General features: G+C 41.5%; 1 protein-coding gene across 1 annotated transcript in view; it reads right to left on the minus strand.

Moving 5' to 3' along the window:
* The window catches only part of DOCK8 (dedicator of cytokinesis 8), a 142536-nt gene that overhangs the window by 88889 nt on the left and 32556 nt on the right, over positions 1-21091 (minus strand). The window contains exons 6-13 of the mRNA XM_016214296.2: positions 20474-20559; positions 16399-16465; positions 13746-13895; positions 10202-10282; positions 8838-8997; positions 6609-6745; positions 4980-5073; positions 4100-4262 (exon numbers count right to left, since the gene is read on the minus strand). Of these exons, the coding sequence (XP_016069782.2) occupies positions 4100-4262; positions 4980-5073; positions 6609-6745; positions 8838-8997; positions 10202-10282; positions 13746-13895; positions 16399-16465; positions 20474-20559 (938 nt within the window). The remainder of the gene's footprint in view (positions 1-4099; positions 4263-4979; positions 5074-6608; positions 6746-8837; positions 8998-10201; positions 10283-13745; positions 13896-16398; positions 16466-20473; positions 20560-21091) is intronic.

A 21091-nucleotide genomic window follows, 5' to 3' on the forward strand; every position in this document is an offset into this window, starting at 1 on the left:
CTCAGAGAAGGGGTTTGTTTTGTCAGTGACCAACCTTCGCTGGCTCATGGGGATGTTTCTGAGTCCAACATAGTTTTCCTATAACTGCTCTAGGTTGCTCCCTAAAGCACTAAAAATAAGGTGGAGGCACCAGGGTCAGCATCCACAGAGAGTACAATGGGAGTGGTGCCTGTTGTAGTACAACGCGGCGACCCTGACTGAGGGCACCAGAAGGGGTAGGGCAATCAGAGGAGGCACCTGAAGAGAGAGGAAAATGGGGAGACTGAGGCCAGGAAGGCCATTTCAGCCTATCCCAAGCCAATTTTATTTGAGGTTCTATGGCAGCTGCTCCTTTAAGTGAGATACAAGGAACCTGAGTTCTACTCAATAGGTGTTAAACTGAAACTTCACTCACATTAGAATCCTGTGATGTGTGACTCTGGCCACCACTCACTAGACAACATCTGCCATTAGACCCATGTAATAGTTCCCTCCACCCAAGGGAGCTCTACAGTTTATGTTTGAAATGTGAATCCTGGCTTTGTCACTGTTGGCATACCTTCTTTGGCCCAATAGATACATTTTCCATAAGTTCCAGATAGATCAAATTTTTATAAATCAAACCATATTTTATATTCATTAGGTCAATCCTCTGTCAAACAAAGAATTATCTCTGAATTTATCTGCTCCGTAAATCTTAACTTTCATTTGTTTGATTTCCTTAAAGGGACATAGCTATGACCAGGTTTAGAGTCATGGAAATCGCAATGTCAACGGGGAAAGTCACCCTACTTACCAAGCCCTTAGAACGATGTCCAGAATTGAACTAAGTCGAAGAGAAAAATTTTCTAAATGAAACAGGAACTGCTATCTCTACTGAAATAATATTCTTGGGAGAGATAAGACATTAGGTCATACCTATCACTGATACCATAATGTAGGTAAATTGAGACCTTTGCTTGAAAAGAGACTTTGATTTGCAGGCAGGAGGGAATAGAAAGCCAGAAGGTTCTAAGTTTTTTGAGGTACAGGGAGATGACCAGGAACAAAAGGAAGGGAAAATTGACAGAAATGAGAAGACTAGGTCACCAAAGGCAAAATTAGTCAACCCATCAATTCGACCTGGGGTTCAGACCTGACTTGAGTCTCACATTTCCATTTTGTGAAATAGCAGTGGAGGTGCAGGAGAAGGGAGAATTAGTCTAGGGCTGGTTACTGTCAAGACCAACCTAAACAAAACCACTATAAAGCATGAGAGGATTAGAGAAGATATACTAAAAGCTTAACAGCAGCACAGGAGATTTAGACAAGATGCTCTCTAAATTCCTTGACGTTTCCACATAGTAAGATTCTGAACCAAATTCACTACAACTCTTCCTAAAACAAGTTCTAAACTATGGTGGGCTCAGAGCCAACGAAGGTGCTATGACCAAAGTGGAGGGAAGTGTTGTCCATCATTCCCAAGGGTAGCAACCTGGTTTTTAATGGGGTGGCCTTGCATTTCAATAATGGACAGAACAGCCTAAAGAATATTCACTTCATACTCGTGGGCCCGTTTCTCATGAAGCCAAGCTGGGCCCATAGTAATCCTTCCAGATTTGTTCTCCATAGCACTCCTGCATTTCTGAGTTATCTGGCACACCAATGCATTCTGAGTCCTGCTGTGATGTAATTAAGGGTAATGTTTGCAGAGAGGAGCAGAAAGAGTTGTAAATGCTTCCCGTGGGTAATTAAATGCTGAGGGGAAGTTGAATAACTATAGAATTCATTTGGTGTGAGTTTATTCCAATTCCACAAGCATTTTTTCCAATTATAGGATAGAGTTTCTAAAGATACAAACATAGCATCCATAAGCAAACATTTTCATGCCTTCATTTCTCTCTAGGGAATGGAGACCTGAAATTACTACATCCCAGGAATGCTTATTTACCTAGGAGGGAGGGAGACTTGGGTGTATATTTAAGGAACTGAGGATAGAAAAGGAAGAGCTGCTTCAGAAAGGATTAAGTGGGGGAAAGACGAACATGCTTCCACATTAAAAGGAAGAGGTCCGTTCCTAATTGTGTGGATGGTTGGTTGTATTTCTCACTGTCGTTTTTGACCTCAGTGAACAATTCACTTATCCTGCTTGGGGCTCAGATTTGTGCATCTGGGAATGTGGGGGTGGGTGTGTTTAGGTTGGGTGAGTTCTGAAATTTTTGGCATTTCAGTTCCCCGTACACATAAATCATACTGGAAAGTGTGAGTGAGGGTCTAGGGGAATCAAACTCTCTTACACTACTGGAAGGATTGCAAACTGGTACCATTTTGGAAAAAAAGTGGCAGTGTAAATAAAGCTTAAAATGTATATCACTTGTGACCCAGTAATTTCACTTTTAGGCATATTCCTTAGGAAAACACTCACACATGTGCACAGAGAGACAAAGACAAAATTCTCACTGCACAATGTAAAAACCCCAAACTGGAAAAAACCATAAATGTCTACCAATTAAAAATAAAGAAATGAAAAAATAATTCCTCTTTACACAAAGGAATACTATAGAGCAGTTAAAAATGATGCCAAAGCTCTATGTAAATCAACATTTCTAAAATACAAGCTGTCAAGTACTTCTCACTCATTAAATTTGTGAAAATCTAAGTAACTTAAAAGGATCATGACTATAACTGAGTGTAACACATGGAATCAATAAAATTCATGAGTCCACAGTAATACTTAAACAAAAAAGAAAAAAATCATACTGTTGGATGAAAAGTGCAATATAATGCATAGAGTGTGCAGCCATTTATGGACATTTAAAATGAATGTAAAAATAATACCATTTGGTGTTCATAGATATACACACACACACACACGTATGTCCAACAGGAGAAAATGGAAGAAAGGACACACAAGTTCATCACTGATGTTTGGGTGGCAAGGTAGAAGTCTGTGACCAGAGACTGGGTATAGAGGAGGCTTCAACTTCATCAGTATGAGTTTACACTTACACACACACACACACACACACACACCCACAATGTAATTTCCAGATGGTGGAGAAAAGGTGCTTGTTACAGCATTCTTCTCTGTATTAAAAAAATCTTCTCAAAAGACAACTAAAATATGTGAACAGCAATGGCTTTGGCAGATGTATGTTGACAAGTTCCCTCCCAGCCCAAGTAAAGGGCCTCCAAGAAACTGAGACAGTCTTTACTCTCCAGCTCCATGCTGTCCAATATGGTAGCCACCAGCCACGTACAGCTACTTGAAGTTAAGTTCAAATGAACTAAAGTTAAATACTCAGAAACCTAAGCATCTACGTTCTTTTTTACAGGCAAAAGGAAAGAAACCATGATTTGTACAGTTGATCCTGGAAAATATATGGAGTTTGTATGATGCTGTCTTTTAAATGCCGTCTTTTAAAGGTTAAATAAAATTAAAATTTCCGTTCTTCCATTGCCCTAGCCACATTTCAAATGCTGAATAGCCACAGGTGGCTAGTAGCTACTGTACTGGGCAGCACACATATAGAACATCTCTACCACTGCTGTACATTCTGTTGGACAGAGCTGGTCTCCAGGTAAAAATCTGTCTCGCACAGCTGGCGTGGCTTAGTGGTTGAGCATCGACCTACGATCCAGGAGACTGAGGTTTGATCCCCAGTGGGGGGCATGCAGGAGGCAGCTGATCAATGACTCTCTCATCATTGATGTTTCTATCTCTCTCTCTCCCTCCCCCTTCCTCCCTCTGAAATCAATAAAGATATATTTAAAAACAAACAAACAAACAACAACAAAAACCTGTCTTGTAGACACTGAGAACATTTTTGGCCACGTTGCTCTTTCCCTAATACATCCTTCTGCACACAAGAAAACCAAGGTAATGATTAGGAGGATTTTTGTCATTTCTGGAAAGAATATGCCCACGACAATTATGACCGAAGTAATACTTTCTTGTTAAAGAAAAGTATATAATCATTTTTAGAATGTGATCTAGCAATTATCTATAGTTATGTAAACATCATATTTCATTTCTCCCAAAACTTACTAACTAGGAAGGTAGATTGAAGGATGGTGAAGGCATTGTCCAAATAGAACTGTAAATGTGGGTTCAGTGGTTTTCCAAGAGCCTTTTTCTCACCTGTACACAGTATGAGGGACATACACTTCCCGGATTGGAAATTCCAGAATCTCTTTGTGTGGACGTGTCCGGTTTTCAGAAAAGGGTCTCACTGGCAGTAGTTCAGGAGTCAGACAACAATTGATGACCTCTGGAGCCATAGAAATCTCCAGTCTGAGCAAGCCTAAAGAAAGAAAACAGGGCTGTTTTAATAGAGACATGGTTATGTTACAAAGAAATCAAGAAAAGTTATTGCAGTGTATTTCTTTTGTGAAAATAAGGATACACTGTGGGAGTGTGAGAGTTCTGAAATTCCCAGCTAATTTCCTATAGCTGGAGAAAAAGCACATCACGACAATTTTTGAGATTTAGTTTCCAGAAATTAAAAAGCAAGAAATTTTAGAATGAGTAGAAATAGATTAGGGGAATCTTTAAAGTCCCTTCCAGGACTACCATACTATAATAGCATATATTTAATATCGGTGGTTCTCGAACTGGGTTCTCTGGTACCCCAGCATGCTGCAGAAGTGCCTCAGAGGCTATCAAGCTGAGGATAAGAAAGGTGTCCTCCAAAGCATCTCACTTTCACTTTTCTTTTGATACTAAGAGTTCCAGATAATATTTTATATGATGCAAAAGGCTCCTCTGTTCAAACTATTACCTGATTATCTGAGAAACCCGATCTAAAGCATGTTTATTTATAGAATCAATCCTTTAATAGAATAGAAAATATTAACAGAGTTTCCAACAAAGCAGACCAACTCATACCCGACTTCTAATGGAAAAGCCCACATTTCACTTGGTACACATAATTTTATAAAGTGTAGCAGTAGACAAGTAATGTGTCTAATCCTACATGGCTTTGGCACAGCTTAAGATGATAAAGATAAGCCGTCCACACCTGGAATGGACTTGACTCTTCTCTGTAAGGATGAAGACCTTTTGTAGTCAGCTAAAAACTTGAATAAGTCTTCATCACTAAGGCGATCTCCCTCCTGCCAAGAGAGAAGTCAGGGTTAGTACAGGTGCACCACTGACGCCTGGGGTAGGGGCCGATGACTTATGGGAAGATTTTTATCTTTAAATTTTATTTTAACATGCCTTTCATAGAAATTAGGATTATAAGCAATGCTGACGTCATTTAGTGCAACCTTTTGTCAACTGTTCCTTCTCTACTCTTCCTGGACTGTTGCTCGGCGTCTCATGAATTCTTCTGGGGACAGGGCTTCTGCTGCATTCTAGGGAAGTCTCTTTGACCATTAGAAATCTAGGTGAAAGCATCTCCCCCTATAATTTAAGCCCAATGGTGCTTGTTTTACTCCCTGGAAAATACAGAATAAGCTTACTTCTTTCTCCAAAGATTTGAAGATGGAGGAAGCCTCTTTCCATTTTTCCCCCCATTGTCCTTTTTTTCACATTTGTCCTGACTAAGAAGGCTAAGCATAAATACCACCCTCTGTGTGCCTACATGGGATACGTACTCTACCAACGGAACCATGGGAAGAGCTCTAATCCTTGCGGCAGCCTGGTAAGGTAGTAAGGCAGGTGTAGCTCATTCCCAAGTACAGATGAGAAAACTCAGACTTAGTTAAGTCAAGTATTCTGCCCCCCAAGTTAATACAACTGGAAGTAAACCAGGAATAGAAACCCTTTCGGCCCCATGCTATTATGGGACACGGTGCACAGACCCCTCAATATCCCTTCTGCATTTCAGATTATTAACATAACCCCTTGAAATGCCCATGAAGACTGAGTTATGGAAAAATTTCTAAAACAGAGTCAAGCCAGGTCTAAAGTTGTTTTTGTAGTAAAAATACACATAATATAAAATTCGCCATCTTAACAGTTTCTGAGTGTTCAGTTCCGTAGTGTTAGGTACATTTACACTGTTGTGCAACTGATCTTCAGGACTCTTTCCTATTGCAAAACTGAAACTCCATACCCTTTAATCAACAGCTCTCTATTCACCCCTTTCTCCAGCCCCTGGCAACCATCATTCCACTTTCTGCCTCTATGAATGTGATTACTCTAGAAAATTCTTTGTTTTTTTAAAGTCTCAGTGTTTACTGAGCTAACAAAGAGAACCATCTGCAGTGGTCACTCTCTCTGAGCAAGTGGGGCAGCCCTGTCAGGTGCACATGGAACAGTGGTGAGAAGGGCAACGGCCAGGCCAGGAGACCCTGAGACCAAGGGGGAGCAATGTTTCAGCCAGACTGTTTTCATACCCTAATAACAGGATAGTCTGTCTTAGTGGGAGCAAACCCTTCTCTCAACTGGAAGAGCTAACACTCACTGAGCACTTGCTGGATCCCAGGCACTCTGAGGAGCGCTTTGCCTGCCTCATGCCATCTCACCCTCCCAAAAGCCATGTGAGCCAGGCACCATCACCCTTGGTCTGCAGATAATGAGATCCAGGCGAGGTGAGGTTAACGAACGTGTTCTTTTACTCACTGCAGATACTACCCCCTTGGGCTCCAAAACCCATGACGTTATGGGACGAACCCAGACATACTGTAACATGGAGCCATACCTGCTTGAAAAAGCTGTTAATGGTCATGGTGGTGGCCTTGAGGTTGGATCCGGTCCCGTTTTCCTCCAAGGAGAGGGCTCTCTCAGACAGCCTTCTGGATTGGGACAAGGTTCTCCGCTCACCCGCCAAGCTTCTTCCTTTAAGGAAAACTATGGTCATTCTCAGGCCTGCCTTTCTGATTGAATACACGGCAGTTATTAACTGGACCATGTGTAAGGTACGTTGAGAGGCACTGAACGTGGCCATTCTAGTCCTGATTAAAAATTTTCCTCCACTGACCCCCTACCTTTCTTAGCCCCCCTGTTGGAGCCCCTCATCCTCTGACCAGAGCGGAGAGGCCACAAGCAGCAGCAGTCCCCTCCCATGTGGAGGGCAGGCCGGATGCCGCCCTGCAGGAGTCCACAACTGCAGCCAGAAATGGGTCTGCAGATAAGCTTTATTTAGTCAACAGTGTTTGTTTTTGATTTATTTTTACATTTTCATTTCACTGGGAGAGGCATGTACTCGAATGCCCTTGAAGGCATTTGGGATTGTGACCCAAATATGCTAGGGTCAGCCTGAGTATGTTTTGAATCCCAGCTTCCTGCTGCTCTTGCCGTGTGGACCAAGCAGGCAGCAGACGGGGCTGACCTAATGGGGATTAGAACCCCGAGTCACCCCCAGATGTGGGCTGGAACCCTAATACTCTGCTTAGTTGTTTCTTATCTCCATTTGAGATTTAGGTGAGGGTTTTGTTGCTTTTCTCATGCAAAACTCAGGGGTTCTGTTGTGAATAGTCGAATTGCTTATAATTCTAATATTGCCAACTCTGTCTTTGAATATTCTTTTTTTACACTATGTTTTCATTGATTTTAGAGAGAGAGGAAGGGAGGGGGAGAGAGAAATAGAAACATTGATGAGAAAAACACAGATTGGCTGCCTCCTGCACATCCCTTACTGGGCATCAAGCCCAAGACACGGGCATGTGCCCTGAACCGGGAATCGAACCAGTGACCTCTTGGTTCATGGGCTGACACTCAACCACTGAGCAACACCGGCTGGGCTGAATATTCTCTTATCCTTAATTCTTGCCGTGCTGCTGAACTGGAACTTCCTGCTACCACTGCCCATCTACATTTGCCATTCTGCCTCTTCTGGTTGCTTCTTAAGAATCAGCCTCTGTAGTCAGGTTAATTTAGCCTTGGCCTAGAGATTACTGCAACCTTCGCAAGCCCTCTGCCTGAATTTATGGATTCAGCTCATTTAGGGTGTCCTCTATGCTCTATGCATAACTCTTTCAAATAAGGCTACCTGGGTCTACATGCATTTTACAAAGCATTGTGGTGTGAAGGTCAGGAAGCACTAAGGTGAGGTTTGTTATTGATAAATCAGAACTAATCCAGGAGTTCTGACCAGAAATTATGCAACGATAACTCCAGAAAAGCAGCTGCAATAACAAAGTACCCTTCTCCTCTGCTCCTCTGCTAGAGGCAACATGTCAGAAGCGGCAGAGCGAAGGAATGCACGAGAAATGTCACGAGAAATGTGACTCTAGACTTAAATATTTGCTGGATCCAAAGATGTTTAGGAAAACAGAAACTCTGCCACAAGTAGGGGTGGGTCCACTTGAAAATTCTATAACCCTCTTGAACAGTTTCATATCCAACCTGTTTTAAAAATTAATGATTCAGACCAAGGGTGAGGTGATGAAAAAGAAACACGCTAAATAAATTGGAACAGTAACTAAATATTCTTTTGGCAACCTCTTTTTCATTGCAGTTGGCAAAGTAAACTTTAAGGGACTGGAAACTTTGCTGAGAAACCTGAGTTTTGCTCTTCAAAAGCTTCGTGATGGTGGCTCTTGTGTTTTGCAGCCAGTCATGGTGCAGTTGTTTAACACGCTATAGATGGTTCTTATATTTTCTTGTTATTTTCAACAATTTTACTCTTAAGAGGAGGTGCCTATTTAAAATTAAGTTTTTAAAGTGTCAAACTGTCCATAAAATTCCAACCAAAAATCTTATTATATGACTATATTTAAACTCCACCAAGATTCATGATAATTTGGGGGAATCGTTGTCTATTCATGCACTTGTAATCCAGCCATAATAGTGTTTCAGCCTATTAACCCCCTTCTTCTTTCCCATTTCCCACACCTTACTGTACCCCAAACCCCCACTAATAAGCAGTTGAGCTCAGAGCTGGTGCACTGGGGAGCCCACTCCTTCCCACTGTAGCTGAAAATCTTACCAACCATGGACTCCACATCGGTTACCTCCCTGTCCAGGGTGGAGACATTGAAGAAGCTTGTTAAGCTAATGGGAGCCCAGGCAAAGGGCATCCGGTATTTCCCCAAACGTTGGCAGAAGGACTCAGCTTGAAGTTTTAGTTTTTCAATCTTGTCTTTACTCTAGAGGAAAATGGAAAGAGACAAGCAGAGACAAACGATAGGGCACCCGCACCAAGTCACTGCCCTGCCGTGGATATGACAGGCACTTCCAAAGCAGAAAAATGACATATCTTAGGTCAGAAGTCTAACTGACAAGGAAATACAGACTAGAAAAGGGGTTTAAAGAAAGGCTACATTTGACTATTAAATATACCTTCGGCTAAAAAAAAAAGTCAAAGACTTATTATACAAGCTAATCAACAAGTGCCAGTTTTCAGGGTTGGTTACTTGACTTGAATTCGCATGACAGCATGTTGGGATAAAAAGTTTCATATATCATCTACCAAGCTCTCAAGGGAGCCTGTTTTTTCAAAAATTGCCTTGGAAAACTCCAGAAAGATCTATAAAGGTTCCTAATACTTTCCCTATTAGGTTGACAACACTTCCAAGGTGTCCTTTTTAAGTTCAGAATAAAAGGTAGATTTTTAAAAAATGTCTTGAGGTAGAGGGATTGAACAAAAAATAAAAAAAAAAGAGAGAGAGAGAGAGAGAGCTCATGGACATGAACAACAGTGGTGATTGTGGGGGTGGGCGGGGTGGAGGTGGAAGAGGGCCTAGAGGGGGTAAATGGTGATAAAAATAAAATAAAGTAAAATAAGTCTTGAGTTCAATAAACCTTATTTGAAATTTATAAGTCTGTGGTGATGCTGATTAGGCAAGTCTTAGTCCAGAAAGGCCGTGCTTTAAAAATCATACTGGGTGCTGGGAAAAGATGTCCTTTTCATAGGCTCAGTACCCATGTTGCACTAGTGAATTTATGAAGTACCATAATCTCAGCCAATTCCATACCAGAAAGGATGGTGTCCCATGCTGTTGAGAAAAGCCAGAAGGGCTCTGGCACTGTTTGGTTTCGTGGGGTCTCTGTGGCCTCCCTACCAGCTGGGTCAGAGCCTCAGAACCAAGGCAACAGGACGTGATTTGCCCTAGTTTTACAATTAGACATCAGTGTGTATATCATCATTTGTTGAGTTTAATAATTTATTTCTTTAAAAAGTTATCATCAATAACCAGTTTCTCTTCTTTCTTTGGTTTAAATACAATTTATTAGTATCTCATATGGAAACATATTATGGACTAAATCCCATTAACTACATTGTGTAATACTTCTGAAAAATATCTGATTATTCTAAGACGTTACCATTTAGCAATACTCAAAATATCATACCTTTCCACCATCACTCTCTTTGATAACCATGTAGGGTTCTGCACAGTCTCCAATCTCTCCCTGCTGAAGAACTTTTTCAATCTACCAACAAAAACAATATTAAAACAATGTACATAAATTACATCCACACAATGGAATCTATGCAACCATCAAAATTAGGTTTTATGACAATATTTGATGACATGTGAATATGGCTGTGATTTATGTTTTTTGATTTAAAGATTAGTATAAAAAGTACTGGTTTTGTAAAAACATAATAAAGGCATATGAAAAAGATGGTAGTAGGTACACAGCAAATGTTAACAGTTATCTTTCTATGATGGGATTATGTGCTGTGTTTATTTTATTCCTATTGCTTATATATATTTTCTATTTTTACACAATAACTATGTATTATGCCTACAATAAAAAATGCAATAAAAGTTATTTTATAAAACAAAACCCCCGAGACATATGTAGGAAGTGAAAAGCTCATTTTCTTTATTATTGCTTACAGTGTGAAAAAGAGATATGACCTCTGTAAAAGTCAGGTTGGGGACTCAAACCTTCCACAAAATGAACAAATGAACAGAATAAATGATCTGTAATTATCTCCCTTGTGTTTCCTGTCAGGGCTGCTTCTCTGGCTGTAACAGGCTTGGAGAGAAACCGAAAGCAGCGGGACGGTGCAGCTCCCCACCTTGCTGGCTGGCAGGCTGGGAAGATGGGAATGCTACCATTGCCAAATGTCTTCGATTTGCTTCAGGTGGAGGATCTGGCCATAACTTTGGGCACCATATTTAGGAGAAAGAAAAGGAAAAACTGGAAGTTCCTAACCCTCTATTCAAAGAAAAATTAATTTAACTTAGATGCTGAGAAGAAAAACAAGTGATTGAGTCCCATGAGTCTGTATCGTTAGTTGAGAGGATTCTTGAAGAAGAAATCTGGGTTAACATATTCCAATAGGCGCACACTCTTAATAGGTATTATCAGTTAGGTGCAAAGTATTTAAACCAGAAACACCCTAGTGATGGAGGGTGTTTAACGGAGTTTCAAGGGAAGTGACATGGGGCTGCTCAATGGACATCTGTCTCGGGGACACTGCAAGCAAGAAGTCTGTCTTCTCACAAAGGAACTTTCAAACCTCTTCCCATCTCCAGAGCATGAAGGCAAGGCTGATCTCCCTGAGAAATACCCCAGGGTGAGAACACAGACACGTAACACTCAAGCTGGAGACTGGTATTCCTGTCAGTCAGCAATCATTCACTCATTCACTTATTCTAAAAACGTTTGTCGGGTACCTCCCGTGTGGTGGCTGCTGGGGTGACAAGGGGTAACACAGTAAGCCTGGTCCCCATTCTCCCGAAGCTCAGAGTCAGGAGTTTGTAGAGCAAAGTGGAAGGGAGCGAATTTTTCCATGAAGTCAAAGGATAGAAATAAACTTTGAACAGAGGGAAAGAACCTTTTCACTGGGACCCTGAAGCAAGGCATGGGATGCCACGGCATCACGCGTTAGCACAGTGTGAACCCACAGCAGAGGGAGCTCCAGAATCTGGACGTGGGAAAATTCAGATTCAACCAGACCAGCAAATACCATTCCCTTCACTGAGCTGGACAAGGGCAACTCCAGCTACTTCTTGAGAAGGAGCGGAGGCTGCTATGAGAGCCCACTGTATTGTCGTTTGTGATTTATGGGTAAAAGAAATGAGTGAGTCCTCATGACTATGGTAGGTAGGGGAAAGGAACATATCAGAATTACCTGGAAATTTTTTTAAGGTAAAAGGCTACCCTCTGCTCTACTCGGGAGGGGCTGGTTCAATGCCTGGCATGTCTATTTTTAAAGTTTTATACGACATTCACTCTCATCCTTACTCTCCATCCTTCAGTTGAGCAACAAAACCTTTAAGCCTGAAATAACCCGTTAAAGCAATATTACATGTAACACTAAACTAGGCAACTCTACCTACAATACAGTTAATATCCTGGTGCTCAGCTTGACAATAAAAATAAGAAAGAAGGCTCTCTTTATTGAATTGCACTGCCTGGATGGATGTGCTAAATGCTACAGTACCATTTACTACATATTTAGAGGGAAAGAAGCTACACAGTGGCATTACAGAAAAGAAAAAAACAAATCAGAAGTAAACCAGGGACTGTATGAATAGATTTAAATTTCTTAATTCTATCCAGACAATTAAAAGAATGTTTCTTATTGCCAAATGAATGCATTTATACATGTGAAAGCTTCTGGATATATTTAGTAAGTAATAGTAATCCATAGGTAACTGCTGATATTTAGCACACTACTATGGATTAATCAAAATAGAGTCATCCACTGAGAAGTGGAGTTTGAAGTAAAATTTGGCTCTATAGAACTAGTGTTGGTTTCCCAGGCTGAGAGAGAATTTTGAATTTAACTACAGGGTTTCTAGAGTGGGCTTTAAGCTAATTTTCCTGTATGTATAAGTAATATTGCAAGATAAAGGATACACACTAAAGTTTGACAGCAAGAGATATGTCTTTTTAGTAACAGAATTTTAACTATAGCTTCCATTAGCTTAAATAAGTTTCCTTCAAGCTATAGTAGCCTTCCAGAGTCTTGTGACATGGAGGAAAGGAAGCTAGACTGGAAAGACATATGTCACTTGTTAAGTGACTTCCAAGTCACCTAAATTCTCTGAAATCTTTATGCTACTCCCATGGCATCATGGGGGACTCATGAGGTTACGGACATCAAACCTGGAACTCTGGGTGTACACAAAATCAAATCACCTGATTTTTAATTTTTTTATTTTTTTTACAATTTTGGGGTAAAGAGTCAATGAAACAAATTATTTCACTTAAAGTAGGTAAAATACTCAATGTTTATTGTTAATTTCTAAGCAGTCATTTTGGTATGTAGAGAAAGTCTCTGATTTTCTTACATCAGCAGAGAGTACAGCCTCGAATGAAAAGTCCTTCTACATATAATTTCCCCAGAGACTTTTTATTCTTGCTGGACATAGTCTGTGAGATAGTGATAAAGAGACTGGAACTTAGAAAATACAGCCCATACCTTAAATTATCAGAGCCTGGACTTGCAGTCATTTAACTATGGGCTCTAGAAAAACATGGACACCATTAGGACACTCCATCTGAGATAGCAGCCTCCTGGAGCTGGACAGCGAGGGTGCTTTCCTTGGTTAGGAAGAAGGCTGTCTATAATGTGCCAGGCTTTATTCTGTAATCACAACTACCCACTGAGGGTGGTGTTATCCTCAATTTACAGATGAGCAAACTAAGTCTCAGAAAGGTTAGGCAATTGCCCCAAAAGTCATGTAACAACCAGGTTGCAAAGCCTGGATTCAAAACTACGACTGTACGGCTCCCAAGCCCACCGCTGTTCAAGTAAGTATTCAACACAGAATTTACTTGTAAAAGAAAAGGGATACGTTGAGAAGGAAACAAAGTGAGTCTCTCAGAAGATGTAGAGACACGTCTGACACCTCTTTTACCTGACACATGCACTGGGTATAGTGCAAAAATGGGAACATCACAGTGAGCAAATCAGGGTGCGTTTAACTACCTTGACTACTAGGTAGATGTCTGAGGACGGATAGGTGACTGAGAAGACCGCAGATTTTGCCTGACTTGATGGAGCAACAGACGGCGTGTGAGCACGCAGAAATCCTTTGAACTGGTCAGAGTTCAGGTCACAGTGAAAATTTTCTGAGATCTGTAAATGAGCAGCAAAACGGAAAACAAGTTAGGCCTGCTGTTCTCATGGTCCAAACATGTTAAAAAAGAGTGAAAAACCACAGAGAAATTTCTCCAGAGGAATAAATGTGATCGTAGCCATGGTTCATGACTAGTGGCTGTTGGGAAATCTGATGCATACAATTTCACATTCTCTGGGTACTTTGGAGTCATTCGAGGGATGTTCCTTGAAACATTTACATTTTTATTAACCCACCAATAATTCCCGAATATCAGTGATGTGCTCTGCACGGCACTAAAGAAGAGCAGGACACTGCCTCTGCCCTCAATTAGTTTACATTAAAAAAGGAGGGATAAGTCAAATATGTGAGTTACTACAGGAAGAGCAAACTGTAAGTGACCACATTCACACAAAAGAGCGCTGTGGAAGTCACAGGGTGAGAGAGCCCATCAGTGGGGGTGATCAGAATGCTTCTACTGGAGTGAGACAGACGGGCCTTGGAAGATTCTGTGAGGCAGAGCTGCAGGGCGGCCGGGTGCCAGGGAGAGGGTCCAGCACAGACCCACCTCAGAGGCCGGGAAACCTGGAGCAAATTCAGTTAACAGAGATTAGTGCCGCTTGATTCTGCACAGGCAGGCCACAGAGGGAAAGAGAAGAAACGAGAGCCGGACTGAAGAAAGCCAGGCATGGAAGCGGAAGAGTATTTATTTAAATTGTTTTATTTATTATTATTATTATTCTAACCCTCACCTGAGGACATGCTTAGAAGGGAGAAAGAGAGAGAAACACTGATGTGAGAGAGAAACATTGACTGGCTGCTTTCTGTATGCTCCCCGACGGGGGATCAAACCCACAACCCAAGCATGTGTCCTGACCGGGAATTGAACCAGCAACCTTTCGGTGTACAGGACAACACTCGACCAACTGCGCCACTCTGGCCGGGCTAAAGAGTTTGCTTTTACTATTGCAGGTAGTGAGGATCCATTCAAGGTTCTGAGCAAGAGCATGGCATGATGAGTGCTCTTTGGCTCACCAGTGTCGTGCTGTTTACGAGCCACTGCGTGTTTGGGTCTCCCCTTCACCACTAACAGAGCGATAGCTGAGAACCGGCTGCCCAGGCAAGGACGACACTCACCATCCTCCCTTGCGGTCAGGAGTGAGCTGTGAGCATAAGTGATGTGTCAAACATGTAGGCTGCTCTCTCCCATCTTCCCCCCTTTTAAGGATCTGCAATGGCAGTGACAAAAGTGACTCTGGGAGAGCACATACTAAAGACGGAGGAGCCACTGCCAGCTTGGGTTCCTGAATGACTGAGGAGTCAGCCCACTGCCGACCAGCACCCCTACCCTGGATTGTTAGGAAACAAAGCCAGAGACTTCTTTAAGCCCGTGGTTCTCAAAATATGGTCCCCTGAACAGCAGCTTCAGCATCACTTGGTAACCTGTTCGAAATGCACATTTTTCAGGCCCCACCCAGACCCACTGAATCAGAAACTCTGAAGGGGGGACTAGCAACTGCGTTTTAAACAAGCTCTCCAGGTGGTTCTGATGTGCAGTCAAGTGTAAGAACTACTGCCTTGCCCGGCCGGCGTGGCTCAGCAGTTGAGCGTCGACCTATATGATCCAGGAGATGGTGGTTTGATTCCTAGTCAGGACATATGCCTGAGTTTCAGGCTCGATCCCCAGCAGGGGGTGTGCGGGAGGCAGCTGATCAATGACTCTCATCATTGATGTTTCTCTCTCTCTCTCCCTCTCCCTTCCTCTCTCTCTGAAACCAATTAAAAAACCCCCCAAAAACTACTGCCTTAAACTAGGGAATTTGGGGTCTCTTGGTATTAGCAGTTATCCTACCCTGACTAATACAAATCTCAGTGGTTATTAATATTAATTCAAGAGATACACATTTCCTTAGGTAGAGAATAGTTATGGGTAAAGAAGGGCAGAACGTCTTACTCTGGTTTTGCTATTTCTGTCTTCTTCTAGAGGTTACAAAATAACTAAACAGTAAAACATCAATGGAGAAGTCTTAGGTCCTTGAATTATTTTCAATGAAAAGCACCTTACGGTTGGTGAGGTCTTCACCCTGTGGCAAATTTAGACTTTTACTGCATAATATACCTTCCATTCATGATGAGACTACTTCACAATGCAAAAAACTCCCCAGGTGAGGAAACACTATATGCATATCCGAGCTTGCTAAAAATGTATTTAAATTGCCTTGTTTTATGTGTAGCTCCCTACACTGCTACATAATTTCTCTCTTATCCCAACAGGCCTCTAGCCATCCTCTGGCCAACCTCCAGCAGATGTTCCCTTAAAGGTTCTTCAAAGAAAACATACGACTAACATTCCCAGGTCATTCCATCAAAAACTGCAAAGACAATAGAAACGGGTGCATCAAAGGTCATTTGCTTTCAAATCTGATGTGTTTTTGCTGAATAGAAGTGAGATTTAAAAATGTGAACCCAAGGACTCATCAACAATGTGTGCCCTCAGGGGTGGGTTATTTTTTGTTTTCTTACCTTTTTCCTTTCTTTAACATCATACAGGGCAATGCTGGCAAACAGAGGCTCAATTTCAATCTCAAACCTGTGAGAACAAGAGAGAAATATCTGTATGGTGGTAACTGAGATAATTTTGAATTTTCTGAAAGTGCCTGAATATATAAACTGGTTAAAAATGTAAGCAGTTTCCAGAAATAGTTTGATAACTCCGTGCATATGAGAATCACATGGGATATTAATGGAGAAATATGGAAGGGTCATGGAACATTCCTAATCATTTGAGATCATGGTGGGCGGTATGTTTTCCCAAAGAGTGCTTATTGGTGGCACTGCAAGAGAAAGTGGGCGGAATGGACCTTGGTCTGATCCAGCATGGCGCTCCTTACCTGTAGCTTCTGTGTTTTCAGAGGTCTTAGGTAAAGGCCTTATTTTCAGTTTACGTTTTACAGCTTGGATAGAAATCCCTATCGTTCAATTCTAAGGAATGGGGCTTTTCAGACAGTAAAAAAGAAAAGTTTAGTTGCTTTTCCTTCCATTTATAGTGGGACCAGCAGAGGAAGATTGGGTTATGATGTGGGTGACTGGCTCTTACTAACTCCATTGCCAAGGGATTTGCTGAGTTGAGGTAGGGCGAGGGGACTGAGCACTACTCATAAACACTGAGGTGTGTGGACCCAGAGACAGCTGGAAAGAAGAGCCCTCATATTGGCCTTAATTGCCCACTCCCTTTGAAAAATGGTGGGTTTGAAGAAAATGCATCCCTAAAGCACAGTCCTGCCACGTGTTACAATATGCACATGGAACACAGATGTGCACATCTGTGCACCTTCCAAGTTTCTCAGGTTAACAAACCATGACCTTGGACACTGCCAGCTGAGAGCACTGGTATCAGGCCCTGAACCAACATTATTGCAGAAGGCACACAAATTAGGCCAACTTTTGTTTCAAGGCATGTGAGAGAGGATGGCCTCATCATTTAGATAGCTTTGCCTTAAGAGATAACTTTTTTAGAAGAATATTTGTGCCTAGGCTCACCACCTATTGCCTGGCATGTTGATCTTGTTAGAACTGTGTATTCCCTGATACACAAAGGTCTGAATATTCCTGTAATCTACTTAGGTAGGTACTGAGTGTTAAGCTCTCTATGGTTCAGAGAAAGGAGGAGGGAATGAATACCTGTCAAACACTTGCAATTGTGCTGTGGTGAGTGCTCTACACACGTCAGTTCCTTGAGGCTTCATGACAATAGTGTGATGCAGATATTCTCCCCATTTTTGAGGTTCAGAGAGCTTAAGTAATTTGCCAAAGACCACGAGGTTAGGAATTGGCACACTCAGGTTTTGAGCCCAGTCCTTTCTGATCACAGAACCTGAGTTCTTTCTACCAGTGTTTCTCCAAGTGTGGTTCCCAGAAACTAGCAGAAGCAAATTCAGAGTTTGTCAAAATGCAGATTTCTTGGTCCCACCTGAAATCTACTGAACCAGCATCTCTTGGGGGACATGGTGGTAGGAAGTCTCCCCAAATCTTCATGTAAAACAAGCTCTTTGGATAAATTTAATACACATGAAAGTTTCACCACTAAAAGGACTCCTCTGAGTTGAGGTTACTTTGTATAAGATAGTATTATATTTTAAATTAAACAATTTCCCCATTTCAAATGCAAAAATAGAAAAAAATATCCTCTCTTTTTCTTGCTGCTACACACATGTACAGAATTGGCACTCGCCTAATTCTTTCTGTATCCTCAAGGCTTTAGATATGTATTTCTCAAAGGCAAAACAGAAAGTTACAGATCTCAATAACTTAAAATAAATTCCCTAGCTGATAAAATCTATAGTAGTAGAAACAGCATTCAGCATATCAATGGGGAAACATGTGTCTTTAACATTATTAAATTTTTACTGTTCATATTTTAACATTCTAGGTTTACTTACAAGAATTTCCTCCTTTTTAAAAAACCCAGTTGATTCAAAGCAGTTATACCTAGGACTATCTCTTCAGTCTGTCTCTCTTGTAGTGTTGGTATGGATACTATTTAAGATACTTGAGCAGACCAAGTGCACTGAACAAACAGCTCAATGCTATTTAGTTTCTGCTTTGGCAGTTGGGCAGGGGTGGGGGTCGCTAGCAACTCTACTTCACAATTCTCATCAAGAGAAATCCAAGTGACTCAATTTGTTGTTGTTGTTTTTTAAATAATGCACGTCTATCTTAGTGGCCATGTTTTCCCACCTGTGAGAACAGCTGCCATTTACTGAAAAGTTCTGGACGGCTTGGTGATAAGCACCATAGGAGAGAACTCCTCCAGTCCTAAAGGGCATATTTAATGTATCTCAAAGTGCATCCTGTGGGGGTGGGCAAGTGCCTCAGACAATAGGGTGGACTTCCTGAATGATGCAGAGGGGAACGGAACAGCCACTTCCACTCAGCCCTCCTGCTGAAAGACTAGGATGCTGCCTCCTCCAGTAGGCTTGCCAGGGCTAGACACAGGCAAGGCCGTGCCAGGGCCTTACCGATACAGAGCCAGCTCACTGGCTGCTCATCTCTGTGTGCAGACAAAAGGTCCTAACTGCCCCTCTCCACCTACTGGGAGAATTGTCCGGGGTGTAGGGTGCGGGGGCTACAATATCAAGAGAGCACCCACAGCTGGGTGAGCAGTCATGCTGCTTGTGTTCTGAGGACAGGAACTGGGGAGGCTACGCATTAGAGTCAGAAGTTTATGAGAGGTGGGAACTTTGAGACTATCTTGTCTAATAGCTTCATTTACGAGAAAGGACTCAAAATCCCAGAGAAGTTCTCAGGTTGAAACAAAGCCTGGAATTCGGTGTCCAGATGCCCTAATTGCAAACCAGGTGCTGTTTAAGGGGTCCATGAACTGATTTCAAGAGACTGATGACCCTTCGGATAGAGTATAAAAAGTGATGTGCTCATGTACTTTTGCCTAGGTAGAGCATTTACAACTTAATATTTTCAAAAGGGTCTGTGATTTGAAGACGTAAAAGAACCACTTCTCTAAAGTAGCAGCCTGCAAAGAGGAAAGAGAGGTGCACAAGCACGCCAGGGGGTTTGCAAGACAATCCACTGGGGAGCAGAAAGAAAATGCTATAATACTATAATTTATTTTAAATTATTTAGTTCAGCCTTTAAGATTTCTTGATTATGTATGTTTTATAATGTAGATAATATTTTAATATGCAAGTACAAAGTTAATACACATATATAGAGGACATGTACCTTATTTTTTTACTATAAAAGTAAACAATTAAATAACTTGGAGACAATTGCTTTAAAGTAGATGTAGCAAATAATTGGCCCACAAGATGAACCTAGATTGCAGGCCCGCATTGTTTGAATTGTGTGGTATTTAAAAAGGAAATGAGAAAAATCTTAAGAAGTCAGAAAATTATGCAGAAAAACCTGGATTTCTAGCTTCTTTTGGGGGGAAAAAATCAGACAATTGACAAAAATTGACCTGTTTACTTGGATGACAAGAGCTGGTCCTAGGTGGTAGTGGGCACCCCCTTTAAAACAGTCCCCACTACTCTCGATTGATCCCTGGCACTGAGACTGGGTTTTAGTTACATTTATCATTGTTTCAACAGTGGTATGCTGGTAAATGTTTAAAAAACAAGTCTTTGAAAAAAACAAAAGGTTCTAATTTGTAGCATTTTCTGGTTTCAATGTTATAAATACTTCCACCAAGGCTAATATCAAATCACCAATGTGACTTCACTGAATGAAGAGTTGGGAAGAGATGTGCACGATCCACTGTCACGAGTGAGTCAAAGCTGACCCCAGCACACCATTGGCTTTCACGGCTGTTTTTCTTAATGTAGGCATTCCACTCGATTTCCTTACATGCCTAACCTTAGTGTTTGCCATCTCTACTGCAGAAGAAAGACTGTCAAAGGCTTGGTAGAAATAGAATTCAGATCCAGCTGACTCCAAACTCTGCTCTTTCCACTACCTCACAGCTGCCCACTGTTCAATGTGTTGGGAGATCCTCCCTGATTCAAGTGCTGATGTTAAAGACACAGTTTGTATCTAAAAGGCAATATAAACCTCAGTGTAGTTACCCATTGCCGATACTTACTTCAGGGTCAGCAACTTGACCAATATTCTGTTGCCCAGATGTTCCTTAGGACATTCTGGCACCGGACGTATTTCCACAGCATCCTCCTGTTATTAATCACATGGCAAAGAAATTGTTAGTGAATTTCCATTAGAGGAGTTCCAGTTGGAGTTAATCCAGGGAAGGGAAGGCTGCCATCCACTGCTCAATTCAATGGGCATTTACTTCATTTCCAACAGCAGAACAACATTGACGTTTATAAGAGAGTTGGTTATCCAGCCCCCAAGCTTCAAAGTCAGCATTTACAGCAAACATTTTCTCCCTTCAGAAAGCCAAGCATTTAAGACAAAGAGACTGAGGGAGGAAGGAAGGAAATGTGAACATGGATATGACTTAGTAACATCCACCAGATGGTACTGCAAAATCTTATACCTATTGTTGGTTTTTTGGGGGTTTTTTTGGCTGCTCTGATGACACATTCAGAATATTTCTCCTGCCAACAACATTACAAGTAACTATGTGTGTTTCACACTTGAGATATGAGTCAGAATAGTTAGTTCACTTAAGGTTGTAAACCATCAATACTATAATACAGCATCTTCTTCAGTTCACTGTTTTCATAAACAGATGATAGAGATT

This window comes from Miniopterus natalensis, chromosome 12 (assembly GCF_054644295.1).
Source record: "Miniopterus natalensis isolate mMinNat1 chromosome 12, mMinNat1.hap1, whole genome shotgun sequence".
Classification (NCBI taxonomy): domain Eukaryota; kingdom Metazoa; phylum Chordata; class Mammalia; order Chiroptera; family Miniopteridae; genus Miniopterus; species Miniopterus natalensis.